This window comes from Monodelphis domestica, chromosome 7, assembly GCF_027887165.1.
Source record: "Monodelphis domestica isolate mMonDom1 chromosome 7, mMonDom1.pri, whole genome shotgun sequence".
NCBI classification, from domain to species: Eukaryota; Metazoa; Chordata; class Mammalia; order Didelphimorphia; family Didelphidae; genus Monodelphis; species Monodelphis domestica.
The window spans coordinates 55295441-55318618 of NC_077233.1; the positions used below are offsets into that span (position 1 = coordinate 55295441).

Consider the following 23178-nt stretch of genomic DNA (forward strand, 5'->3'; position numbering starts at 1 on the left):
CCATTCCCAGGCTCTGGCTCCTGGGCTGGCCTGAAGTTCCCGGTTGGGGGATTAGGAAGGAGATGACGATCTCAGCCCATACTTAGGGCCTCCTCTCCCCCAACCCCTCACCTCCAAGCCTGGCCACAGGGTCGGAGGGCAAAAATGGAGTAGAGCAGCATGGGGGTCATAGGAAGAGCTCTGGCCTCTGGAATGAAAAGATCATCAAGGGAGACTGGGAGGAAACTCAGGGGCCATGGAGTACATCTTCCTTGGATTACAGACAAGGGAACCGAGGCTCAGAGAGGTCTAAGCTCATGTAGGGAGTATGCTCAGAGGCGGGATTCGAATCCAGGTCTTTCCAGCTCCAAGAGGACCTGTATTTCAGTCTTGTCTCCGCTACTTACTAGCTATACTAGTCTCTTACAACTCAACATTCTGAGGCAGAGAGGTGGTGCAGTGGATAGAGCATCAGGTCTGCAGTTGGGAAGACCTGGGTTCAAATCTGGCCTCAGATACTTCCTAGTTGTGTGACCCTGGGCAAGTCACTTAATCCTCATTGCCCAGCCCTTACCACTCTTCTGCCTTGGAACCAACACACAGTATTGATCCTACGACAGAAGGTCAGGGTTTTAGAACGTAACTCTAACATTCTGGGAGTCTGTGATGAGGGAGAACCAAGGTTGGCCTGACATACAGGTAGAAGAAATAGTAGCCTACCCAGTGGTATTTCAGGGTGCTGGAATGACTTCCACAAGACCTCCTCAACCATTAAAGGCAGCAAGATAGTCCATTGGTTAGAACACTGGATTTGAAGTTAGGGAGACTTGAATTCAAATCCAGCCTTAGATGTTCCCTAGCTATGTCTCCCTGGGCAAGTCACTGAACTGGAAAATGGTCATCCTCTAATAGCACTTACTTATGAGCATCAAGTGTTTGCAAAGCTGATAATCTATGGGTAACCCAGATCAAATTGCTTACCCCCTCCAAGAAGGGGGAGAGAAGGGAAGAAGAGGCCATTTGGATCATATAACTGCAGAAAACTTATGTGAAAAATTGCTATTACATATAATTGGGAAAATAAAATATCTTTACCAAAAAAAAAAAGAGAAGTGTTTGCAAAGCACCAAGTACAATGCCTGCCATGTTTTTGTTTTTAAACTTTACCTTTCATCTTGGAATCAATAGTTCTAAGGCAGAAGAGCGGTAAGGGCTAGACAACTGGGGTTAAGTGATTTGCCCAGGGTCACACAGCTAGGAAGAATCCAAGGTCATATTTGAACCCAGGTCTTCTGGACTCCATGCCTGGCTCTTTAGCCACTGAGCCACCTAGCTACCCCTAGAGGAGCTATTATTACCTGAAGTTCTACTGCCTCTAAATCCCAGAGTTTGGGAACGAGAAGGATCCAGATGACTGATTTTAACTCTCTCATTTTCAAGACGAAGAAACTGAGGGGCAGAAAAGGAAATCACTTGCCTGAGGCAGCCTAGGTAGCTAGTATCTGTGCAGAAACTGGAACTCGGGTTTCCTGACTGAGTCTGAAACTCATTCTACAGTATTGGATCATACAATGGAACATTGAGAGATGACAATCTCATCTTCATCACAGACTAATTCTTTTTTTAAAATACATTATTTTATTTGGTCACTTTCAAACATTATTCCTTGGAAACAAAGATCATTTTCTTTTTCTCCCCCACCCCCGACCCCTCCCAATGGCGATGCGTGATTCCTCTGGGTATCACATATGTCCTCAGTCCAAACTCTTTTCCATGTTGTTGGTATTTTCATTAAGGTGTTCATTTAGAGTCTCTCCTCAGTCATATCCCCTCCACCCCTGTAGTCAAGCTGTTGCCTTTCCTCAGTGTTTTTACACAGATTCATTCTTTAGTGCATGAAGGGGCATTCTTAGACACTTCTAGATGAAAGGGAAATAGCATGAGACTGGGGAAAGACAACTGAATTCAGACACTTATCGCTATTTGCCTCAGTTTCCTCATCTTTAAAATGAGCCAGAGAAGAAAATGGTAAACCACTCCAGTAGCTTTGCCAAGCAAACTTCAAATAGGTTCACAGAGAGTTGGATGTGATTGAAAAGTTGCTGAACAGTAATGATTCAGTCAAACCACTTGATTGCCTCAGCTTTCTTATCTCTAAAATGGTTAGGTCCCTTCCAGCTCTGGATCATGGTCCTAAATCCTAAATCTAAATCCTCATTCTCCCTAATCCAGACAGCCTAGACTGATCTTCTTCCTTTGCATCTCTGAATAGCATTCTGCCTCAGCTCAAATTCTCTGAGCAACAGGGAATTCACTACCCTCATGGGGCATCCTGTGTTATACTGGACAGCTCTGATGTTTACTCCCTGTATGGTCTTGACATCGAGCCCTTCTGATCAGTTTCCTTGTAAAATAATCAAGTTGATCTGTATGATCCAACTTTATTTCTCATGAGCCCAGAATTGTTAGAATGATCATCCTCATACCAAGCCTCCATCTATCCATTCAAAATGAATGAATGAAATAAAAAGCATTGATTAAGTGTTTACTATGTGCAAAGTACTGTGTGCCAAGCAATGGAAAAGTAAGCCAGTCCCTGCTCTCAAGAAGCTGCCATTCTAATGGGGAGGGAAGTGATAGAAAGATCCCACTCTAATCCAGATAGATGGCCAAGTCCCATGGTCTTTAGAGTGCTGCAAGAAAGTACATGGTCTGATCTCTTCTTCAGTGTCATGTCTACCGATAAAATCATAGCCCTTCATGCTGAACCACTGACAGTGCCTCCTACCTGCGAGGCACTGTGCTCAGTGCTGGGCATGCAGAAACAATCCCTGCCAACAAGGCATGTTTGTCTTTCTTCGTATCCATAGCACTGAGTCCAATGCCTGGCAAATAGGAAACCTTTAATAAATACTTCTTCCTTTTTGAACCCTTACCTTCTGTCTTAGAATCAATATTAAGTATTGGTTCCAGGGCAGAAGAGTGGTAAGGGCTGGGCATTGGGGGTTCCATGACTTGCCCAGAGTCACACAGCTAAGAAGGCCAGATTTGATCCCAGGATCTCTCAGCACCAAACATAGCGGCCCCAGAAAATCTTGGTTTTGTTACATGTATTATGTACAGCATAAATACAAAATTAATAAATACAAACATGTACAATATAGTTAAATAGTGGACAGCTAAGTGGCACTGCATTGGAATGCTGGATCTGGAGTTAGGAAGGCTCATCTTTATGAGCTCCAATCTTGTCTCAAACACTTAAAAGCTATGTGACCCTGGGCAAGTCACTTTACCCCATTTACCTCAGTTTCCTCATATGTAAAATGATATGGAGAAAAATATGGCAAACCACTCTAGTATCTCTGCTGAGAAAACCCCATATTTGGACATGGAGAGTCAGACATGACTGAAATGACTGAAAAATAATTTAAATAAAAGTTAGTCTCACCGTCTTGCTTTATGGTTCCCACATTCCCCACCCCATTGGAAATTTCTCCCTGGAGGAGAAAAATATCTAGAGATATCATCAGACAACATTCAGCTAAAGATTGGATGATAGTCAATTGAGAGCAAGAGTCCAAGATGGACATCTCAGGGAGATGGGCATCTTGGGGAGAGCATACTAAGAGGAAACAAAGTGTATGAAAAGGAAAAGCAGGTGGGAGACAGACAAATCCATGCTCTCCCATGGGCAGAAGGCCAGTGCTGGCAAGAGCTCATGCCCCCATGAAAGGGTCAGTGTGCCCAGGCAAGGACTTGACCTTTACTGAACCCAGCCTCCCTCTTGGGGCTGTGGGAAGACTGACCATGTAGTTCCCACAGATCCTCTTGATTTCTGGGAAATACCAAAAGCCACCTGAAAGAGGCCACAGTTGACCACTGCCTTTGGAATTTAGAGTCTAAAGCCTTTGAATTTAAATGCGTTGGGTTGGGTCTGCGTGGCAGAGGATCTGTCCTCACAGACCAGGGAATCCTTTATTTAACTTGACTTCAACCTAGCTGAAAGAGCAATCCAGATGTCCTTGAGCCCCAGGTGGGGCTCTACACCCTGTTCTGTAACTGCCTTCAGTCCTGTCAGCACTCACTATGTGTGACCTTGGACAAATCACTCAATTTCTCTGAAGCCCCATTTAAGCCTTGGCCATGCCTGAAGTTTGTCTGAAAGAGAGGCCAGAGCCAGAGGCCATTCCAGCTTTCACTGTCTCAGATAGTCTTTAACTTTCAAAATTCCCCCTAAGCCTCCTATTCCAGCCCAAACAACCTAGAAAGCCTTAGAGTTGAGTGAAATGAATGAAAAATAATTTATTAAGCATTCACCATGTGCTAAGAATTTTGCTAAGATCTGGAGATGATACAAATACAAAAGTGATCTGCTAATTCTTGTCCTTGAGGGATTGGATTAGCTGGATTAAAAAAAATTCTCACCTTCTGCTTTACAATCAATATTAAGAACAGATTCCAAGGCTGATGAGTAGTAAGAGGCAGGCATCTGAGTTTCAGTGGTTTGCCTAGTAGGGTAGCAAAGCTAGGAAGTATCTGAAGTCAGATTTAAACCCAGGACCTCTCATCTCCAAGCCTGGCTCTCAATTCACTGAGCCACCTAGCTGACCTGGGCTGTGTGATTTCTAGTTACTTTATCTATAAAGCTCTGGCTTTGATTCCGTAATTTATTCTTGTCTTTTCTTTGTCTTTGAAGATCCAGAGGCATCAACCTTTGTGCTAGAAGCACATAACTCAGTGAGCATGGAGTCAATCTCTGAACTGGATCTAAAAAAGATCCTTAGGGCCATTCATTTCTGTTGGTCACCCAATCAGACTGATTCATTGATCATGAAATGCTAGGTGTGAAAGAAGGTAAAAGAATGTGGTTCAATCTGGTAAATGTAATGAACATAGATTAAGCTCCTACTATGTGCCAGGTACTGTGCATGGCACTGGAGATACTGGAGAACCCTTTGCTGAAAAGATGCCATCACAGCTGACTGCTGAAGAAAGACCAGGGTTCTAAGAGGTCATAGACTGGGGACAGCATGGAAGTTAGTTTCAGTGCCTCTTGACTCTGTCCAAGGTGCCTGGATGCCTTAGGGTTCTGTGAAATCCTAAACTGGCCTCCTTAGGCAGGCAGGCAGGCAGGCAGGCAGGCAGACACTTAATGTCTTCTCTCACATTATCTCTCTAGATTTTGTCATCAAATTGGGTTTGCCCTTTAGGGGGATTCTGGAAAATGAGGTTGCCTTTAGAGATGTGATTGGCTAATGCATCTCACTTCTTTGAGGGATGGGAATCTAATTTTGGTATAAGACAAATAGTAAAGTCAAATTAAATATTTGGAAATGTTTTGATAGTTAACATGGGTTCTCTCTCCCACTGCTTCTATCTCAACCCTCCCAAGGAGCCAATATCCCAAGTAACAGTGAGATTCATCTTCTCTAGTCATTTACTTACTGTGTCTTTCATCATGTGCTCATTTAATAAATATTTGGGAGACACAAAGTGGAGCACTGGACTTAGAGGCAGAGGGGCTGAGTTCAAATCCTAGCTCTGGCCTCTGTCACTTATTGGCAAATAGATGACCTTTAACAAATCCTTTCTCTTTAACTTCATTTCCTCTTATTCAAAATGAAAGGGCTGGGTTAAATGACCCCAGAGGGACTTTTTACCTCCAGAGCTTTGCTCCAGTGATCCTTCTATGTGGCTCAGTTCTCTAGTAGGCTTTGGTGAGAGAATTGGGGTATAGAAGAGGAAGGAGTCAAATCAACAATCATTTACTGTGTACCTACTATGAGCCAGACATTGTGCTAAGTGCTAGGGTTGCAAGGAAAAGCAAAAAAGCAAACAAAAACCCAGTCTGTACTCTCAAGTAGTTTACAGTTTAATCATGAAACAACATGCAAACAGCTATATACAAAGGAGATAGGATCAGGGGGGCAATGGATTAAGAACCACAGATGGGAGGTCCTGGGTTCAAATCTAGCCTCAGACACTTCTTAACTGTGTGACCCTGGGCACTTAATGCCCATTACCTAGCCCTCATCAGTCTTCTGCCTTAGAACCAATATACAGTATTGAGTCTAAGACAGAAGCTAAGGGTTTAAAAAAAAAGATATGATCTGTGTGGACTCTCAAAGAGCTTATCATCTAATATGAGGAGACAAAATTGAGTAAGGGAGCTAACCAGAAAGAATTTCAGATCTTAATGCAAAATGGGAAATCACAGAATCCAAGGAACTTTAGGGGGTGATCTAATCTGACTTTCCTCCAAATTCAGGAATCCCTTTAGCAATTGATGGCAGATCATTAGGCCATCTCCCAAAGCAGACCATTCCATTCTTGCATAGCATTACTTAGAAAATTCTTAGTTATGTTGATCTTAAATCCATTTGGGATGTGTATGTGTGTAATAAATAGATAATAAAGAATCAAGAGGAGACATTATGAAGAAAATTCATTATGGACTTGAGCTCACTGGAAGGGAAGGTTTCTTGAGCCTTGGGGAAGTTGAATGAGATGTTAGGAAAGAATACAATTTGGCTTAGTAGAAAAGAGAAGAAAGGGGACTCTACTTACAGAACTTTAGAATACTTAGGATAAAGGGGACCTTAGAACAGAGAACAGAGAATGTTGCTGCTAGGGACAACCTTAGCAATTGCCTAGTCCAACTTCCTCATTTTATAGATGAAACCAAACAAGAAGGACCAGAATGAGTAGAAAACAAGAGAAAAAAATCAGAGTTCCGTGCTTCCTCAAGAATAGTGAAGAATTTCTCCGTAATGATGGTGTGTTGGAGAGCAGTAAGATATGGGGCTGTAGTTAGGTTATATAGAGCGATGAAAGCTTGTCATTATTATTGTCATCCAATCATTTTTAAGTCACATCTGATTCTTTATGACCCCTTTTAGGGCTTTCTTGGCAAAGATACTGTGGTGGTTTACCATTCCTCCTTCAGCTCATTTTTAACAGATGAGGAAACTGAGGCAAACTGGGTTAGGTGGCTTGCCTAGGGTCACACAACTAGCAAGTATTGAAGGCCAGATTTGAATCCATGAAGATGAGCCTCCTTGACCCCAGGAACAGTGCAGTCACTGTGCCACTTAGCTAGTCAAAGTAGTTTGAATTTGATCCAAAAGGCAGTAGAGGACCATGGTAGTCTTTTAAGGCATAATAAAGGTGTTTAAGGAAGAATTCTCTGTTGGGCTGGTTTTGAGGCAGGGAAGCCTGGAGGCAAAGAGACCACTTAGACAGTCATCCACACTTACCCAAATGTGAGGCAATAAGGACTTAGACTCAAAGAGGAGAAAAGAGAAAATGAATGTAGAAGACTCACATGGGAGAATTGACTGGACTTAGTGATGCCCTGGATTGTGAGAGGGGGATTGTCTTGAACTAAATGGCTGAGAGAAGAAATCAGTTTCAGTCCAAGGCCCCCAGAATTGAGTCTTTCGCTTGTACCCTCATCATGATTCTTAGAGGAGAGTATAGGATTAGAGTACTAGTGTAGTATAATATGGGGGGTGTAGATATATAGATATAGATATGTTCATGGTATATTTAGTGTGAGAATAAAGGAGACTTATTAGAGATACCATTAGCTTTATATTATGTCAAACCCTGGAGTTAGAAAGACCCCCCCCCCCCGGTAATAGTGCCTGCCCTCAAAGAGTTTACATTCTGAGAAGACAGCTTGTATCATTTTTTGCCTTCATCCAAATGGATCAAGTTATACTCCCTTTTTCTGACTGACCTATGTGGACATCCCTAAATGCCACTATTTCTTTTTAAGGAATCATTCCTTGAGAAAATGCAAGATGAGAGAGGAAAGGAAGAAGCCACATTTTACTTCAGGCTTACATAAAGACATATTATCTGTATCTTTTATGGTATTCATCTGTTACATATACAGAGGGTTGTCTGTCTTCCTAAATCCTTCTTCACTTCCTTCCTCTCTTCCTTTCTTCCTCCCTCCTTCCCATCTATTCTTCCCCCTTCCCTCTCTCTCTCCCTCCCTCTCTCCCTCCCTCCCTCTCTCCCTCCCTTCCTTCCTTCCTTCCTTCCTTCCTTCCTTCCTTCCTTCCTTCCTTCCTTCCTTCCTTCCTTCCTTCCTTCCTTCCTTTTTTCTTTCCTCCCTTCCTCCCTCCTTCCCTCCCTCCCTCCATCCCTCCCTCCCTTTCTTCTTTCCTTCCTCCCTCCCTTCTTTCTTCCATCCCTCCCTCCCTTCCTTCCTTCCCTCCTACCCTCTTTTTCTCCCTTCCTTCCTCCCCCCTCCCTCCCTTCCTTCCTGCCTGCCTTCTTCCTTCCTTCCTTGTTTCCTCCCATCCTTCCTCCCATCCTGCCTTTCTTCTTTCCTCCCTTCTTTCTTCCCTCCCTTCCTTCCCTCCTGTCCAAGATTAAAGTAATAGAGGACCTTTGCACCTGTGAAAGAATGATCACAGTCCCAGCTAGACCTTCGGGCACCATGTTGCATAGAGTATGATTAGAAAATAGTCCAATAAAGCCACTTGGCCTTGAGTATTTTTAAAATAAACCTAAGAAGGACCTAGGCACAAAGAACGATTTCCTATAATTTATTTATGCTTTAGGTCCCTTTCCCAAGGAGTCTTCGATCATTCCACAGGTCAGACTTGATCCCTAACCTGTTTTCCCTTTCCCTAGAAGAATCCAGAGTCAAGGGGAGCCAGGCCTATCTGTGAAGTGATAGTTCTAACTGGTGTAACCCCTAGCTGGGAGCTCAGCCAATCCTTGAGGTTTCTCACAACAGCCCTCTTTTCCCTTCAGGAAGTGTCAGAAGGTTCATGAGTTCCAATGATTGCAGACCTAGAACCAGAGGAGAGCCCAGAGGCCATCTAGTTGCAAAACTGAGGAAATATTCTTAAGAGAAGGAAAGAAATCAGATGGAGCTGAGAGGACTGATATCCCTGGGATGTGTGAAAGTCTGAAGGTTACCAAATTGGGAGAAAGAATTGTTGCACAATGGACCCTCAAACCACAAATCTCACCAACTCACAATCTGTCAATGTCCCTGGGGTCTTTTGAACATGGCGGTGGAGGGAAGACCAGAGAGAGAGCTTTGAGGTTCTCAGTGGCGAAGTTGGTGTTGATGGTGCTGATTTGTAATCTCTCCCATTTTTTGTCTTCCAGAGTGGGACACTGAAGGATCCGGATTTGAGCAAGTCACCACCGCAACGCCCCGCCCCTCAAGGTTGTTTACAGTATATTCTCGACTGTAATGGCATTGCAGTGGGGCCCAAACAAGTCCAGGCTTCTTAAGTGTTTGGTAGTTCATTCTTCTTTCAAAGCAGAAATTTCAAGCCAAAAAATGAAAAAGGAAAGGAAAAAAAGGAAGGAGAAGGAAAGTGAAAAGGAAAAAAAAAGCCACCCCCTCCCCCCTGCCCCATCTCAGTGCTCTTTCTCTCTGCTGATCGAACTCGGGTTTTCCTATGCAGTGTCAGCTCCCGGGTCTGGGTGTTCACTTGTCCCTGTCCGTGCTTGTGATGCTTCTTTACGTTTCTCTGTATAACTTGTGATCGCAGGGCTGTTTGTCAACAGTGTACAACAAAACAAAACATGGTGCCTCTCCCAAGTCCAGTGTGATTGTATCTTCTGGATGGATAGATGAGATCTTTAAGAAATATTCCAGATAATTGAGGGCCACAAGAGTGGTGGGAGACTAGGAGTGGGGAGCAGAGACCCAACTGAAAATCCCAAACCCATCTGCCCCCCTCCCCCTACTCACTCTGCCCCAAGTTCTGACTTCAACCCTTTTGCTTACTTACCTCTGTGAGTGTGTGAGCTATTTAGTGAGGCCTGCTTCTCTCTTTCTTTCTGCATGACTAGTGTAGATAGAGGTTTCAGAGACTTTCAAGGTCTAATCGCACTATCTCTGTCCACTGACTTCAAAGGCATTCCTTTTTTTTTTTGCAAACATTTGTCATGATTTGAGTTCCTGAGGTTCTTTCTTTCTTTCTTTCTTTCTTTCTTTCTTTCTTTCTTTCTTTCTTTCTTTCTTTCTTTCTTTCTTTCTTTCTTTCTTTCTTTCTTTCTTTCTTTCTTTCTTTCTTTCTTTCTTTCTTTCTTTCTTTCTTTCTTTCTTTCTTTCTTTCTTTCTTTCTTTCTTTCTTTCTTTCTTTCTTTCTTTCTTTCTTTCTTTCTTTCTTTCTTTCTTTCCTCCCTCCCTCCTTCCCTCTCTCTCCCTCCCTCCCTCTCTCCTTTATTCCCTCCCTCCTTCCTTCCCTCTCTCCTTCCCTCCCTCCTTCCTTCCCTCCCTCCCTCCTTCCTTCCCTCTCTTCTTCCTTCCCTCCCTTCTTCCTTCCCTCCCTCCCTTCTTCCTTCCTTCCCTCTCTCCCTCCCTCTCTCCTTCCTTCCCTCCCTTCTTTCTTCCCTACCTTCCTCCTTCCTTCCCTCCCTCCTTCCTTCCCTCACTCCCTCCTTCATTCCCTCCCACCTTCCTCCCTCCCTTCTCCCTTCTTTCTTCCCTCCCTTTCTCCTTCCTTCCCTCCACCTTCCTCCCTCCCTCCTCCCTTCTTTCTTCCCTCCCTTCCTCCTTCCTTCCCTCCCACCTTCCTCCCTGCCTCTTCCCTTCTTCCTTCCCTCCTTCCTTCCTTCCTTCCTTCCTTCCTTCCTTCCTTCCTTCCTTCCTTCCTTCCTTCCTTCCTTTCTTCCTTCCTTCCTTCCTTCCTTCCTTCCTTCCTTCCTTCCTTCCTTCCTTCCTTCCCTCCTTCCTTCCTTCCTTTCTTCTCTCTTTCTTTTCTCTCTTTTTTAAGTGATAAAATGAAATATAAAGAAAAACTCTTTTCATAAACTGACTCTATATCTCCTCTCTCTACTTCATCTTTCCTCCCTCTTTTATTTTATTTTCTTCTTTCTATCTAATTAACCTAATTTATAGCTCCAAACTCAAAAACTGATGTGCAATATCCAAGCAAAATTGTGAGTGTTTCCTGTGTGCGGATCTCGGTTCTGCAAAGTCCTTTTTCTTTGTTGTCATTGTTTCTGAATTGATAGTCTATGGGCTTCTGTAGAACTGGGACCAATTTGTATCCCCACCCCCACATACACACATACACCATCCCCTAGCTTTCTCTGTCTCTAGAGATGATCACTTCAGAGATCAAAACAAAAGAATTGTTGAAAACCTGGGAAGTCACCCAGCATACATTCATTCACTCAGTCTGCCTCTTAGGGCACTGCCAAATGAGACCAAATCTAAAGCAAGTCCACTTCTTTGGAGTGGCTACACTGCCTGAAAAAGGGCCCTTGGTTTGCCCCCCCCCATATTCCACCTCAGATCCCCAATCATACCCTGAGAAGTCCAGAGGACCAAGAGTTTTATCCTAGGGGAGACCTTCTCCTTTGGGAGACAGGATCTAATTATCCCCAAGTCCTTTTGCTCAGATATGAGCTTCTACATATTAAAACTTGTACCTCTGGGGGGAAATCCAAAAGGGAGAAGCAACTTCAGTGGCCTTCTCTATGGACATAGCTACTGGTATTGCTTTCACCAATGAGTCTACTTCATTAAGGGAAGGAGTCTCCCAGTAAGGGATGAGACCAACGTGACAACCATCTAAGCCTTGTCTATAGTGTCCCCAACAACTTTCCATCCTCTGACAGGGTTGGGGATGAAGCACAATGGCATCAGAGCCCTTTCTAAATCTCCTCTGGCAGAGCAAACTTTGGTCCCCGGGGCCTTCATGCCAATCTCTTGATCTTGGGGTCCATGTTAACATTCCCCTACCAGGACCCCAAAAAGCCAGTGACCTACATTTTAGGGAACCCTCTTTTAGCTTCTCAGATCTGCTGGATGAGTTGGTACCATTGGTATTACAGTTCTACAAGTAGCCAATAGGCATTTCTACCCAAAGGGGCCCATGCCCTAGTTTCCCACTGGTCACATTTGCATGCCATGGGAAATGGGTTGGGCATTACCGTGGTACAGTCAGTGATTTGTCTCCCTTAGATGGCCACCATAGTTATCCTGTTTTGCTTGTGGGTATATATACCTACAGGCACACACATACACACTCTGGGGGGGTAGTGTAGAATCAGATACACAAATACCTCCAGATACCATAAAAGGGAGTGAAGAAAAAAATTCCCTAGAGGGAGGAGTACATCTTTTGATTTCCTTACTTTTCTGTCTAAATGGCGGTGCTGGCGATGGTCGGTGGGTGGTGCTTGTCTGCATGTCAGTGTGAACATTTACAGGTGCTTTCCATGTGACATTTGTGAGCCATGTATGCAAAATGTAAAGTGGCCATTTGAACTCAGTCAGGCTGCAGCTGGTGGCGTAAGCAGAAAGCCTCTTAAGAGTAGGAGGGAGACATGATTCCGGCCCCCGCTGCCGAATCCCAGACGATGGGCCAGCCTGACTGTCCTCTGCCCATCAGTTAGCATGCTTAGGGACAACCCCGTAACTGTGGGTCGGGGGACAATCATGTCACAGTGTAGGATTGCTGTCCAGGTGTTTGTACCCATTTCTTTTCTGACTGTTGTCCCCCTTTCTTTTGTATTGATCCAGCTGAGAGATTCTCAGCCAAATGGTGGAAGTATCTGTGTGACTGCAGTACCTTTCTTCTGTGAAATCTCTTGTACAGCTTAATGTGCAATAAAAAAAAAAAGTTAACATCTGTCTTCAGTGTAAAGTTGTACAGTTTCTGGCCCCTCGAGCATGTCTGTACAAGTGTGAGGGCTGAGTTTTTGGTGCTGGATGAGGGAGGCTGAGAAGGCAACTTGTGTTGTTTTCAAAGGGAGGCTATTGGAGTGAAGAATGCCAAGCGCCTCTCCTTCCTTCTTGAGGCGAAAAAAGTATGAACATGACTGTTTGCTGATAGACAAAGGCTTCTCCTAATGATCTAGGAGACCAGGTAGGGTTTTCTCTTTGGAAACATTTGTTTTTAACTTAGAGCTTCTTGAACTTGTCAAATTCCTCTTTGGAAGTCAAAGGGGCCATCCCTGGTGGCCCGGCACCCATTTGAGGGCCTGACAAGTGAGGGAACCATGACTTGTGGCAGGCGGGAGGTCAGCTGAAGGATGGATGCTAGGCGTTGAATAGGCATGGGACCAACCTAGGGTCGGTCAAGCAGCACAAATTGTCTTTCATTTTGAAGAGGCTGAGTCACGGTGCCAGCTCGCACCAGCTGATGCATCCTTCTAAGTCCATTCCCTCCAAAGGACCTGTGGAGGAAAATGCTGATATCAGGGTTGAAGAGTCATGTGGCCCCGATCCTGGTCCATGTATGCATGATTTCTGAGGGTCCTTCCAGCTCTGAATCCTAGGCTGTCCCCTCAGAGCAGGGAATAGTTTATAATGATCAGATTTAGAACTGGAAGGGACTTTAGACCATTCTCTCATTCTACAGATTAGTAACCTGAGGCACAGAAGAGACGTTATTTACCCCAAGCCCAGTTTCCTTGACGCCAAATGGAATCATCTTTCTAATAGCCTTTTCAAAAAGCACTAAGGCATCTGACCGTGACTCCTGCTGCCCAGGGCTGCGTGCATTGGCTCTCAGACAGGACAGGCTATTTTCCCTTCTGACCACTCCATAGGCATACATGGCTGTCTAGGTGATTTTCTATCCTGTTCCAGGAGAGAAATGTTCAACTCCCTTTCAGTGGAAATCAATGGATTCCTTTCTCTGCTGAATACAATCTTCCCAACTATCAAGAGAGGGAAGGGACCCCTGGCTGCTGGGAAGAGTTAATTTTGAGTTTCTTAAGGGAGAGGAGTGAGTCAGCTCCTGCCAACCCCAACCTCTGCCCACTCCCCCATCCCCTCCCCCCCCAGAACACATACAAAACCAGTGTGATGAACCAGATGGGGATGGTATCAAAAGACAGGAGTGTATGTGGGAAAGAGGGATTTCATTTGGTTATGGTAGTGGGCGTACGGGTATGGCTGTCAAACCTTCAGACTACCTGTTGAACAATGAACTATCTTAACTTGAATTTTCTGAGCATTTCCTCATCCTTACAACAACCCTGTGAGCTAAGGAAAGTAGAAGGTTTTTCCCTTCCGTAGGCTCAGAGAGGTTAACTGATATGTCTGAGGGTACAAGAAGAGTTAGTGACAGAATTTAGGTGCTCCAGTTCCCAATGCCATGTTCTTGGATTCTTTCATTGCCTGTGGTGCATGGAGCTCCTCGATCTTGGGATCATAGCTTTAGAGATGGAAGGGACCTCGGAAATTGTCTAGTGCTACCTCCTCATTTTGCTGATGAGGAAACTGAGACCCACGGTCCTTTAGTGACCTTCCCAAGGTTACATGGATGGTAAGCACCAATCAATTATTAATTGCTTATTAAATACCTACTACATGCTGGGTACTGTGCTAAGCTCTGGGGATACAAAGAGAGTCAAGAAGCTCAGAGTCTAATGGGGGAGACAACAAGTGACCAAATATGTACAGACTTATGTTCAGGATTAATAAAAAGCAAAGACCTGAAATTAAGAGGTGTAGATGAGATTTTAGTTGGGGTTTAAAGGAAGCTAGAGAAAGCACTAGGCAGAGGGGAGGAAGGGAGAACATTCCAGGCAGGGGGGACAGTTAGAGAAAGTGTCTGAGGCTGAGAAATGGAATGTTGTGTTTGTGGAATAACCAGGAGAACAGTCTCACTGGATCAAAGAGTGTGTTGCGGGGAAGGTGTAAGAAGTCTGGGAAGGTAGGAGGGGGCTTGGGTATGAAGGGCTCTGAATGCCAAATGGGGGATTTCGTATTTTGATTTCCAAGGTGATAAGGAGCCCCTGGAGTTTATTGAGTAAAGGGTGACATGATTAGACCTGCAGCTGAGGCAAATTACTTTAGTGACTGAATGGAGGATGGCTTGGTATGGGGAGAAACTTGAGGTAGGCAGATCCTCCAGCAGGCTATTGCAATGATCCAGGTATGAGGTGGTAAAAGTCTGTACCAGGCCACTAACCGTGTCAGAAGAGAGAGGGGAGTATATTGGAGAGATGGGGCAAAGGTGAAATCATCAGGCCTTGGCAACAGCTTGGATATGGGGGTGAGAGATAATGTGGAGGTAAGGAGAATCCCTAGGTTACAAGCCTGGGGGGCCAAGAAGATGGCATTGCCTTCTATAGCAATAGAGGTTCAAATCTGGCCTCGGACACTTCCTAGCTGTGTGAGTGAACCTGGGCAAGTCATTTACCCTCCCCCCCCCTTTGCCTAGTCCTTGCCACTCTTCTGCCTTGTAACTAATGCGGTATTTATTCTAAGATGGAAGGCAAGAATTTTGAAAAAAAAGATATCTGTAAGATTATTGGAGATATAAGACTAATGGTCAGCAGAGTGTTTGGGGAAGGATATAGTAATTAAATCAATGTGAATTGAGATCACTAAGTGAACAGAGAGGTGAAAGAGAAGAGGTCAGAGGTAATCTGCCTGAGGATGCAGTAAAGAAAACAGAGAAGTGGTCCAATAGATAGGTAGGAGGACCAGGAGCAAGTAGCGCCCCAAACACCTAGAAAGGAGGGAATGGCAAAGAAGGGAGAGTGATCTACAGTGCCAAAGGCCGCAGAGAAGTCAAGGAGAATGAGGATTGAGAAAGGGCCGTTGGATTTGGCAACTAAGGGATCATTGGTTGCTCTGGAGACAGCAGTTTCAGTGGATGATATGGTTGGAAGTCAGATTGTTGGGGGTTCAGAAGAGATCGAAAGAGGAGAGAGTAGAGACACCTTATTGTAGATGGTCTTCTCCAGGAGTTTATTTACCAGGGATGGAAGACACGTGGTTCCTGGGGAATGGAAGGATCAAATGAAGGATTTTGGAGAAAGGATGCCTATAAGAAGCCTATAGGCTATAGAAAAGGAGCAAGTGGAGAAGGAGGGATTGAAAACACGTGATTGGGGGGCAATCTGTTGGAGAAGATGACAGAATGCTCAGAGAGAAGAGGTGAGATGTGAACCTTGCCAGTAAGGGTGCCAGGGCTAGTAGTACTGAGATATCTGCACACTCTGTGGCCCTTTCCCTCCTTTTCTCCCCAAGTTCCATCCCAGCTTCTGCTGATAAGCCCCATCATTTCTTCTGCCGTTTCTGGGGGAAAGCAGAGAGAGGTGCTTTGGGGAAGGGGTGATGAGAAATGACCAATGGGTCTTATTTTCCCCTTCCCTTATGCCCAGGGATGGTGATTACTCTTAGAGTTGATGCCATGTAGTTGGTAAGAAGGTAGGAAAGCCCCTTAAGGCATAGAGTCTAATACGGAAACCCTTTTGAGATGGTCAAGTTCTGAAGTTTTTCTTGTACTGAACCTAGGGGGCCCTGGGCATCCCCAAGGATTGCAGTCCCCAAGCAAAGTGCTGCCTTCACGACGATTATCCCCGGGACCAACACCAACACCACACTCTTCCTCCTCCTCTTCCTCTTCCTCCTCCTCTTCCTCCTCCTCTTCCTCGGCTCCTCATCCCGGCGGCCCAGCCGCACAGGCCAGTCCGAACTCCAGCTCACTGAACCAGCCCCAGCCATCTCAGAGGGAGCCTCGGAAAACCCAGCCTCATCCACAGCTAAAGTAAGAGACCACTGAACTTTCCTACCCCTACCCTTCCCTTCATTCCTAATCCTTCCCTCCCTTTCCTCCCCTTATTTATCCTGCCTGAGTTCTGGGGGCTGCTAGAGCTATATCTTCATTAAAGTTTCCTCCTACTGAATTATTGGTAGGGAGGGAAACCCAGGATAGGAAGAGGCTGGCAAAAAGCTAAACCCTACTCTGAACCCTGGAGCTCCTAGTCTTCTCCCTGTCCTCATATCCTTCTGTTTCCAGAATCAGAATCTTGGGGTCTGGGAAACAGGTGGCTCGGCGCCATTCCCACCCCACCCCACCCCACCCCAGAATACCTTCCCTAAAACGACAGATAGTCAGAGCTGGGATGAGCTTCAGAAAGCTCTGTCCACTCAGCTGAGACTAGAACCCAGGTTTCAAGCTATCCTATTTTAAGATCCTTCTGATGTATTTGTGTGTGTTTTCCTGCCTCCCCAGCTTCCTTTCTTTACTCTCTCTTTCTCTTTAACTCTGAATGATGATCTTGAGTAGAGACTAAGTAAGGCTACCAAAAGGGAAAGTAGATAGATTCAGGTGTTTTGTTTTGTTTAATAGTGGAAAGACTGGACTTAAAAATTTTGGGTTCAAATCCCACCTTGTGCGATTTGGGGCAAGTCTCAGTTTTCTCATCAGTAAAATGGGGGAAGAGCAGGCTACCAAGCCTCCAAGGTCTCTTTCTACTCCAGATCCATAATTCAATGAGTTTATAATCCTCCTAGTTTCTGGGTTAGGAATCATATGGATAGCCCATAGGGATGGAGACTCTTGGAAAGAAAGATGGACTTCCCCTTGTCTACCTTCCTAATCCTCAGAGTTTGTCTTGCCTACTGCTCACTCCCAGAATTCCCCACCTCATTCTCTGTCCCCAGGAAAATACCAGATAAGAATGAAGGTAATGGGGGAGCACCTAGGTGGTTCAGTGGATTGAGAATCAGGCCTAGAAATGGGGAGTCCTGGATTCAAATCTAGATTCAGTTGCTTCCTGCCTGTATGACCTGGGCAAGCCACTTAACTCTCATTGCCTAGCCCTTACCACTCTTCTCCTTGGAACCAATCCACATTGTTGTTTTTTTCTTCCTTTTATTTTAATAATGAATTTCTGCATAAGTTTTCCAAAGTTATATGATTTATCTTGTCTTCCTCCCTTCTTCCCTCCCACCTCATAGAGGTGACAAGCAATTCAATCTAGGTTATACGTGTATTATCAAGCAAAACACAACCAATTCCCTATTGGTTTCTATTGATTCTAAAATGGAAGATAAAAGTTTATTAAAAGAAAAAGAAAAGAATGATAGGAATGGGGATATGGATGACAGCCTTGGGATAGCAGTGAAGGGAAGCAAGATAGATTTTTAATGACTCATGGGTTACAACTTCATCAGGTAGACGGGACTAATATGATTGTGTCCATTCAACAGATGATAAAGCTGAGGTCAGGTGACTTTTCAGGGACCTCAGAGTCCACCTTTACACACAAGGGAGCTAAGGCACAAAGAGAATCAATGATTTGACCATAGTCCACGTGGCAAATACCTGAGTCTGGATTTAGACCCAAGTCTCTTGACTCCCAAGTCCAGCGCTCTTGCCATCATACTACTCTTAACCACACAGTATGGTTCTACAGAAAAATCTAGGGGGGGGATCTATTGTTTCTTTTCCAAAGCTGGACAATTGGGGATCTCTAGAGTTATCCAAAATGTTTGATGGAGTTTAGAGAGAAGAAAAGAATGGAGGTACATGGAATCATATGATTTTATAACTTAGAGAAGCTCTATGGACCATCTCATCAAACTTCTTCAATTTACTAATGAGAAAACTAAGGCTTGGAGAAATGAAATCATTTGTTCAAAGTCATAGAGTCACAGGAGTTAGAGTTGGAATAGACAGTTCAGTTCAATCACCCAATTTTACAGATGGAAAAACTGAGACACAGAGAAACTGACTGACTTACCCAGTGTCACACAGGTGGTAAATAATTTGAATCCAGGTTGCATTGTCAGTGGCATGGCTAGGGACAGAACCCAGGTCCCAGTAGTTGACCACTGTGTTTTTAGGAGCAGCCCTTGTGTGTACTGATTGGATTGAGAAATGGTTTGGAATCTGAGCAGCTCAAGCCTACCATTTCCCAGTCTCGCTCTCCTATGTGGTGACAGATCGGTGTCCAATCAGAGTTCCTTAGCTCAGATCCCAATACTTTCTAGAGTGCCTGGCAACCAATTAGTTCATTTTGATGTCCTTGGAACTTCTCTCTTCTCCTCATCACCCCTTTCTGGGGTTCTTTCTCTCCTGCCAGCCTTCTAAATCACTCCCTTGCCATCATCCCTGACTATAGCCAGAGCCTGGGGAGAGCTTTCATTGCCTCTGGGCTGAAGCCTTCCAGGGAAGTTGCTGACAGGTGGGGAGGAGTTGCCATTCCTGGTACCCTCTGCGTGTTCGTGCAGAAGAGTCCCCCACCCCCTGGAGGCCCACATGTGGAGACACATCCCCAGGTCAGGCAGCTGCCGAGGAGGACTCCTCCCCAGCCCTAAATGGAAGGCAGGGCATTTTGTTCACCTCTATTCAAAAGGACAGAAACTTCAAGGATCCCTGAGACAGGGAGTTTCCCAGCTTTCAGATCTTCCAAGCAGACATTTGAGGAGTGCCGGTGGGACTTGGAGAAAGGACATTGGGCAGAAAGCTGAAAGGAAGTAAAGGGAGGCAAGGGAATCCCAGTGTGCAGTTAGGAGCCAACCTTTCTTATCAGAAGCTGAGCCAAACCTCATTCCAATCCTTCCAGATTGAATTTTCCAGCCCTCAGGGTCTCCCCCAGTCAAATCAGAATGACCTGTAGGATTAATATCATTCCGAAATGTGTGTTTAAGGGGGGGGGAATACTTTGTGACATATATGAACCCCTAGCACCATGCAGGTGTTATTTTGGTTTCAGGGAGAATGGCAGCATAATCAGATGGGAAAGCTGAGGCATGAGAAACTGTACTAAGCTCTCAGGTTCTTATTGATTGGTGGACATCCACTAGAGAGAAGTCATAAACCCCTGGTTCCCGGAAGACAGAGATGGCATGGATGGACTTTTTTATGCCTTTTAAGTGACATTTCCTTCAACTGCACTCTCAGGCAGCCTAGTATTCCTACCCAGTTGACCTGCTAGGATAATTTCTCTTATCTTCCTCTCCTTTCTTTCTTTCTTTCTTTCTTTTTTTTTATCCTAGCCTTTATTATACCAACCCCATCCCGAGGCTCCACAGGATTAAAATAGAAAAAAATAATTCAGGGGCCTCTCTCAGCCATACATCAAGGTAACCCAGCATGAGTCAGCTGCCAGCAGTTACCCAGCAAGCATTGAGACTGACTTGAGTCCGACTTGTTCAGGGACCAAAGTTATAAAGAGATACATGTCCACAGAACATGAAAGGGGAGGAAAGAGCTCCCTGTTGCAAACACCTGAGTCGCTTCTGTCCAAGGGATCTCCCCTCCTACTCCTGCGTTCTCTATCTCCATTCCCTACAAGGTCTGGCCAGATGTCTCCAGTGGAACCATTCCATTCCCACACTACTTTGAATTGGGGGTTGAGTGGATAGGTGTTATTATAGCATCTCCCAGGGCCTGCATCCCACCTCTCCTCCTGTTCTTCCATCCCCCTCAACCCTGACCCCAGAGTCTCTCCTCTGGTTCCCATCCCCTCTGTTCCTGCCCTTGAGGGGCTCTCGGGCTCCCCAATGGGGCTCAGCATGTCTCCTTGCTTCTCCATCTAGCTGGCCGACAGCCCCTTCTCACATTCTCTTTGTTTTTTATCTTCAAGCAAGTCCCAGTCCTTGACCAATGCCTTCAGCTTCACTGAGTCCTCCTTCTTCCGGTCATCATCGAATGAGGACGAAGCCAAAGCCGAGACCATCCGCAACTTGAGGAAATCCTTTGCCAGCCTCTTTTCAGATTAAGTCCTTGGATCCCCAGATCTCTCACCCAATGCATCTAGCACCTCTGACAGCTCCGGGCCCTGCCCTGCCTTGCCCTGTTTAGTGATGATAATACCCCTGTGACCACCATCCTGCCCTGCCCTGTCCCACCACCCCACCACCACTCTTCTCTGCTCCATTCATTGTATCAAGCAATTTATGTAGCTTTTAAAGGATCCCGAGAGGGCAGGTACATGTTAGCAGAGATGAAAGCATGGACTTTCCCAGCACCCCGAAACCTCTATGTCAAGGTCCCAGTTAGCTGTGATTTCCGTGGCCTTATTGTGATGCTCAATCATATCTCATTCTCTGTCGACACCCTGTGACACCAGGAGAGCTTTCCTGGAGGGCTCTGGGTGGCTTTAGTTAGTTCACATAGAATATAGTTGCATGCTTCTTTTAAGTTGTTTGTTTTCATTTTCTTTTCTTTATACTTTGTTGGTATTCAGTATTTTATATGTGGAGAGCCTCCAGAAACACTCCACCCTCAGATTCTTAGGAACCCATTCACACATGTCTCCCCTCTCAGTTTAATTGTGAAAAAAAAAAGAAAAGAAGCTGGTTTCCTTGTGACCCTAAGAGTCTAGCACTGGCTACAGTGTCCTGTTGTGTTTGTGAAGCACTATCAGCCTCATGAAATGGCTCCACATTCTCCTTTTTTCCTTCCTGGCCCATGTGCCAGGAGAACCGAGCTTTGAAGCTACACTGTGAAGAGATATGCATGGCAGTGTGATAGCACCAAGGCTAGTTCTGTGTTCACTCAAAAATAAATGCTAAGCCCTGTGGTTAAAAGCCAAAAAAGGAAGCAGCATTCAACAGTGTCTGTTTCAGCAGTGAGGAGTGCCCCAAACTCTGGCTTTTTTCAGTGAGGGTCAAGATGCCTGCTGGGTGGAGAGTGTGGTGTGAGGTGTGTGTGTGTGTGTGTGTGTGTGTGTGTGTGTGTGTGTGTGTGTGTGTGACAGGCAGAGAAGACAAATTCAGGGACACAAAGTCAGAGGAGAGACAGGAAGACAGAGACAGACAAAGAGGATATAAGAAAGAAGGGGAAGGAGGAAAGAAAAGAAGGAAGGGAAGGGAAAGAGGGAGAGAGGAAGGAAGGAAGGGGAAGAGAAGAAAAGGGATGGAAGGGAAGGAGAAGGAGAGAGGGAAAGAAGGAAGGAAAGGAAGAGGAAGGCAGGGAACAAAGAAAAGGGAAGGAGGAAGAAGAAGAATGGAGAAAGGAAAGAAGAAAGGAAAAGAGGGAGGGAAGGAAAGAATGAATAAATGGAGAGGGAGGGAGAAAGGGAAGAAGGAATGAAAAGGGGAGGAATAAAATGAACAGGAAGGGAGGGTAGAAGGAAAAGGGAAAGAAAGGGGGAGGGAAGAAGGAAAGGGGAGGGAAAGGAAAAAGTGGAAGGGAGGGAAGAAAAGAGGGAGGAAATAAGAAAGGAAGAGGGAGAAATGAAGGGAAAAGGGAGGAAAGGAGGAAAAGGAGGGAGGGAGAAAAGAACAAATGAATGAAGGTGAAGACGGAAGGGAGGGAGAAAGGGAAGAAGGAATGAAAGAGGGAGGAGGAAAGTAAAAGAGAGGAAGGGAAAAGAAGGAAAAAGTGGAGGGAAGGAGGAAGGAAGAGAAGATAAAGAAGTGGAAGGAGACAGGAGAGATTTGTCTGACTACATAACATACATAAAGACCCATGCATGTATATGTCTGAATGAAAGGCAGCATGTATGTATGTAGGTATATATGTGTGTAGCTGTTCATGAAAATATAGATGGAGATCATATGTTAGCTTCTTTAGGGCACATGTAGCTATGCATATGTTAGGGAACATGTATATATTTGAGTGAAGAGATGCATATGAATAGCCATGTGTGAGTCTAAGGAAGTGAATGTGAGTGAGTAGGGATATGGAAAGTAGCATATGCATGTTACTAATTATTATACTTGCTAGCATTCAAATAGTACTATAAAGTTTGTGAAGCACTTTACAAATATATCTCATTTGATCCTCATAACAACCCTAGGAGATGGGGGCTATTAGTCCCATTATACAGATGGGTAAACTGAGGCTGAATCAAATAACTTGCAAAGTGGGCAGTAGTAAATATTTGAGGCAGGACTTGAACTCAAGTCTTCCTAATTCCTGTGCTGGTGTTCTATTTAGCTGCCTCTAAGATTAAGATATACATGTGAGATGTGTACAGGTATTTAATTATGTAAGGTTGTGAAATCCCCAGAAACTACTCACTCCATACCTCCTCAACACAAAATCACTGAATTTCAGAGCTGGAAGGGAATTCAGAGATTGTATAGCCCACCCTGAACCTGGACTCTCCTTTCTCTGATATACCTGATAACCAGTCATCCAGACTCTGTTCAGTCTTCCAGTGAGGAGGATTACCCATGACCTCCTGAGGCAGCTCATTCCACTCTGGGAGAGCTCTAATTATCAGGGGGTTTTCCCTTACATCCTGCCAGACCTTTGGGAGAAATCTGTCTACTGCCATCAGGAGGGTTAGATGATATCTTAAAAGTGCCTGCTCAGGAACATCACCTAATCCCACCTAGCCAGTTACTCCTCTAGGCAAAAGGACAAGTTGGTTTTCCCTAAAAGTCTCCACTAGCCTGGGTCTAGTCACTGTCTTTGGCTAAACCTGGAACCTCTGGACCAAGGTAGTCAGAGAGGTCTGGCACTGAATAGTGGGAGTCCAAAGGACTCTGCCGTTTCTTCT

General features: G+C 45.0%; 1 protein-coding gene across 3 annotated transcripts in view; it reads left to right on the top strand.

The window, feature by feature from the left end:
* The window catches only part of SYN2 (synapsin II), a 258206-nt gene extending 236941 nt beyond the window's left edge, over positions 1–21265 (top strand). For 2 of the 3 annotated variants that reach the window (XM_056804670.1, XM_056804672.1), the window contains exons 11-13: positions 9115–9175; positions 16229–16481; positions 20311–21265. In XM_056804670.1, the coding sequence (XP_056660648.1) occupies positions 9115–9175; positions 16229–16481; positions 20311–20446 (450 nt within the window). In that variant the 3' untranslated portion in view covers positions 20447–21265. The remainder of the gene's footprint in view (positions 1–9114; positions 9176–16228; positions 16482–20310) is intronic. The other variant, XM_056804671.1, reaches the window with a different exon arrangement.
* Positions 21266–23178: the final 1913 nt, after the last annotated feature.